Source organism: Hibiscus syriacus, unplaced genomic scaffold, assembly GCF_006381635.1.
Source record: "Hibiscus syriacus cultivar Baekdansim isolate YM2019G1 unplaced genomic scaffold, ASM638163v2 tig00011718_pilon, whole genome shotgun sequence".
NCBI lineage: Eukaryota > Viridiplantae > Streptophyta > Magnoliopsida > Malvales > Malvaceae > Hibiscus > Hibiscus syriacus.
Genome location: NW_024062254.1, coordinates 446,269 through 451,177, shown reverse-complemented (window position 1 = coordinate 451,177; position 4,909 = coordinate 446,269). Strand labels below are relative to the sequence as shown.

Sequence of the window (4,909 nt, the reverse complement as noted above, 5' to 3'; positions counted from 1 at the left end):
CAAAAATCAAATAGTATCTTCAACAGTGATGCTATGGTCCATGTTTACATCACATTTATGTTGCTAATGTTATAAGGTCAAGTTCTGTATATTTTTTTTCTAAGTTCAAAGATTTTGGTAATATTAAATGGTAGATTCTTGCTGACAATTTCATTTTTTGTCATTTTATTTCTCGATTTTAACAATGAATCTTGTTTTGGTGATATGTGTGACTTTTGTTGTCAAAATTTATAATTTATGGTTAATTATGATAGATATCACTGAAATTTAAGCGATGTATTGCTTATACTATTAAACTTTAAAAAACTTCAATTATAATATTGAATATTGATTTTGGGTTCAATGTAAACATTGAACCGTTAAATCATGAACGACATATCTTTATTTTTTTTACTACTAATACTTTAGTTTGTGTATCAATTTAGCCACTGTCGATCTATCATCATATATCAGTAGTCATCTTTCGCAACGATGTCAATATCGAAATATTTGCATTTCACTCATGTTTTTCTCTTCGAATTAATTGTTCACGAAACCTACTCCAAGTTGACAAAAATTCATCTAATGATTCGATGATTTAATGTTCTAATATCTTTCGATGATTGTCCGATAAGACTAGTTTCAGATATATTATTCATATTAATTCTCGAAAGAACACTTTTATCCTTTCAGATTTTCGAACAAACCCTTCAAATAAGAGAAACCCCCTAACTAAAGCATTAAAAAAACCTTTATATTATTTTTTGTTGATTTTAAGTAGGTTTCATGAAAAATCAATTTGATGATAAAAGATAAGTGAAATACAAATGTTTTGGTATCGATATTGTCTCGAATAATGATAGATGATGGGCACCATTTGACTGATAGTAGCCAAATTAATACAGAAATTAAAGTTTAATGTTTAAAATTAAAACATTTTAAAATTTAATGACAAAATTGATATGCAAACTAAAGTGTCACGTCAATACATGTCGATATCAAACTTTCATATCATTCTATTTTTAATGGTTTAATGGCTCATTGCTTACAATGAACATATATAAAATCAAATTTGAACGTTATAATTGAAGCTTTTAAAAGTTTAGTGCTATGAATGGTATACCGACTAGAGTTTAGTGGTATATGATGTAGTTAAACCTAAAATTTAAATGATGTATGTATCCCTTTGACTTAGAACAGCTAAAGAGATGACAATAGAGAGAAAAAACATTCATCCTATCTACAAATTAACTATAAAATCTTTGTTAGAAATAATGTTAGTGTATTAGTTGGATTAGGGAATCGACAAAAAGAATTCAATAATATAAAAAAAATCACATATATTTATACAATTTTTTAGGGTAAAGTACACAAATGGTCCTTCAATTATAGTATATTACTTTATTAAGTTCCTCGACTATTAAAAGTTATAAAATAGTTCTTCGACTATAGAATGTTACTTTGTTAAGTCCCTCGACTATTAAAAGTTACAAAATGGTCACCCAACTATTAAAAAATTGACGATTGTTTAAGTTGGACGTTAACATGATGACTAGGATATGATAGTCGTTGAGATTTTGGGATCGAGATTTATTATATCATAGTCAACAAATTAACATTCAGCTCAGAATATCGTTTATTTTTAGCAGAAAAGGGCGATTGTTTAAGCTGGAAGTTAACATGATGACTAAGATATGATAGTCACTTGAAATTCTAGGATCGGATTTTATCATATCAAAGTCAACAGACTAACATTCAGGTAAGAATACCATCATTTTTTAGCGTAAAAAGACGAGTTTAGAACATAACGAATAGTCGGGTGACCATTTTGTAACTTGTAATGGTAGAGGGACTCAACAAAGCAACACTCTATAGTTAGAGGACCATTTTGTAATTTTTAATAGTGGAGGGACTTAATAAAGCGGTATCTTATAGTTGGGGACCATTTGTGTATTTTATTCTTTTTTAATTGTCTAAATGATTATAAGATAATGTCTATTCATAATATTTTTTAATCATTGACAATATACATACCTGCGCAAACCACTTAAACCATTGAAACTATTGAATGGATTCTATTCATACAAATAAGAGCTTTGATTATCATCATTTCAAATCAACTAGAGCTCAACATAAAAACTACCATACAGATATTCATACAAATTATTAAATTGCTGCTGAATTATCACTGATAAGATTTCCCAACAGGAAACCCTAGCGTCGATGATTATTACAAGTACATAAAAGGGGGCATATCAACTATTCCATGATCAAAGGTCCAAAATGGTTGCTCTGGTAGAGTGTAGAGTTGATCAGCAAAAACATAATCATCATCATCATTAAACATCATGTTCGAGTTCGCCCAACAATAATTGTCGTGATTAAGGTTCTCGTTTACAGGTAATGGCAGCTGCATTAATGGCGGTGGCTGTTCGAAACCAAACTTCGGCTGCATGGGAGTTATGTTCGTGGAAATGGAGCTGCTGCTGCCGCCGCCGCCATCTTCGGCTTCAAAACTTGATAATGGAGGAGTTGTATTGTTTCTGCATGTGTTCTCCATTGATGTCATGACTTCTTTAAGGTTGTCTTTTCCTTTGTACTTAATCTTACACAATCTCCAATCCTATACCAAATGATAGAAAAGGGTAAATTACGTGTTTAGTACCTAAACTATCAGTTTTGGTCCATTTTAGCACCTAAATTTTCAATTGTTTCAAAATTATATACCTAAAGTTTAGTTATGTTTCATTTTAATACCCCATTTCAAAATTTAACAATAAATTTTGAAAAATATTGAAATTTTAGGTACTAAAATAGATCAAAACTGATAGTTTAGGTACATACTAAACACGTTAAGTTTTTAATGACAATGTACTAAAATGAAACAAATCTAAACTATAGATATGATTTTAAAAAAAATGAAAGTTTAGGTATTAAAATGGACCATAACTGTTAATTTAGATAATAAATACATAGTTTACCCTAGAAAAAAAGATATTCATTAATATAAGTAACCTTTGTTTAGATTAAGTCAAATGTATGAAAATCGAGTTAAATCAAATTAATTTTTTAAATCGAATCGAGATTTACTCACTCTTAAATCTGAAAGAAGAAGAAATGTACCGATGGAATAGATTGAAGGCCGTATTCGTGCATGATCCAATCCGTTTTAATGGCGGCTTTTCGATTTCTCTGGTAATCATCCTTAAACCTATGGAAAGTTAAAGGCCTTTTATAACCCATCAGTTCCCCATTAGTCGATGAAATCGCCTTTACATGACTCGTTGCTTTCCACCATCCTCGACCCATCACTTCCCTCGAATCACTCTCCCTTTTGCAATAATAATACCTCTCATTCTTGTTCAATCGCACACTAATCTCACTCCCTGCAAAAAAACGTTAAAAATATTCACATACACACGTGTGTGTGTGTGTATATATATTCTCGGTTTTTGGTTTGGTACGATGAATGCATGTTCCACGAAACACGGGATTTTGTTCCATGTAACATGGATGCAACTGATGAAGAAAACAACATAGAAAAACCAGAACAAAAGGAAGAATGAGTGGGGGGAAATGTCTAACAGTCGAGATCTTTCGGGTCGAAATCGTATAGATTTCTTTCAACGATGAAATCGAACGATGTCGTGGCAGTGTTTCCCGACACTTTGTGGTGCAGGATTTCGATGACCTCTTCGTCCGTGGGACAGAATCTGAAACCAGTAGGAACCATCTTCTTCTTTGAACTATATCTGATATGTCTGAAATGGTGGAAGCTTCTTTATATATAAGGATCAAGGAAGAAATAACGTAAGAAGACAAATTGACTTGAAGGATAGAGAAGACTTTAACATTATGATTTTTCATTTTAAGTCATGTTTTTATTATATAGTTTATATATGCATCCATTGATCTTATATGTGAAATGAATGATCGTATATTGTTGTTTAGGGTTGACTCAAGTCATCGTCATGCATGAAATCAATTAGGGTTTGAACTAAACAATAAAGTGAGTGAGTTATCTGAGAGTACATCAAACTCATACTCCAGTCGAATAAAATTGTATTATATTCGGTTTGAGAGCATAACTCACCATTGATTCTTATTTTTATTACGATGTATTTATAAATTTATCTCACTGATCGTAATATTATTTTTTATGTCATATCATATTTTTCATCATTTTCTCGTTTTAAATAATTATATCTTTGATGAGTGAACAGATGGTTTATATGATTTTTCCAGATATTCTGCCCCACATTTAACAGACAACATGCATTGTAATCTCAACACAAAGTCCCCACACGTTGTTTTTGGTCTTTGAAACTGTTTCTTTCTACGAATTTGCCAGCACGCCACCATTTTCCTACCTTCTCTTTGGACAAATTCAATATTTTTTACCAGTTTTTAACGTTAAAATCTACCTCTAATATATTTAAATAAGAAAAAAGATATTTTTGGAAAGTAATTGGGAGACTCTTTAGTCTTTTATCTTTCCGGTTGATTTCCATATATATATATATATACACGAGTTAGGATCGTTGGATTATGAAAAATTAAATGTTGAGATTAATAATAGAAAATAAAAAGATATTCGCTATAATAAAACAATGAGTTAATCTAAGTATTTGATTTCCCTCATCCAACGATCTTAAAAAGATGTAAAATTAAAAATTTTACACTAGGTGTAAAAGTATCCTAACCTTATATATACACAAACACGAGCGAAATCAGGATTAAACTATGAGGAGGGGAAACAGGAATTTAAATACCGGTTCGTTATCGGAATAGCGGCCGTTATATAGAGATAGAGATGTCATTTGAAATCGTGATCGTGCAATCGTGATACCCGTAATATCATCCGCTATTGCCATAATCGCGATGAACGCAAAGTAATCGAAAACATTACCGTAACTATAATTTAAATCTT

The 4,909-nt window shown here is 30.9% G+C and overlaps 1 protein-coding gene across 1 annotated transcript; it reads right to left on the bottom strand.

The window, feature by feature from the left end:
- Positions 1-2,166: 2,166 nt before the first annotated feature.
- On the bottom strand, positions 2,167-3,712 carry LOC120204808 (NAC domain-containing protein JA2L-like). Its single transcript, XM_039204822.1, has 3 exons — positions 3,565-3,712; positions 3,103-3,365; positions 2,167-2,602 (listed from the first exon to the last, which is right to left on the bottom strand). The coding sequence occupies exons 1-3, from the start codon at positions 3,710-3,712 to the stop codon at positions 2,210-2,212; spliced, it is 804 nt and encodes a 267-aa protein (XP_039060753.1). The 3' UTR covers positions 2,167-2,209.
- Positions 3,713-4,909: the final 1,197 nt, after the last annotated feature.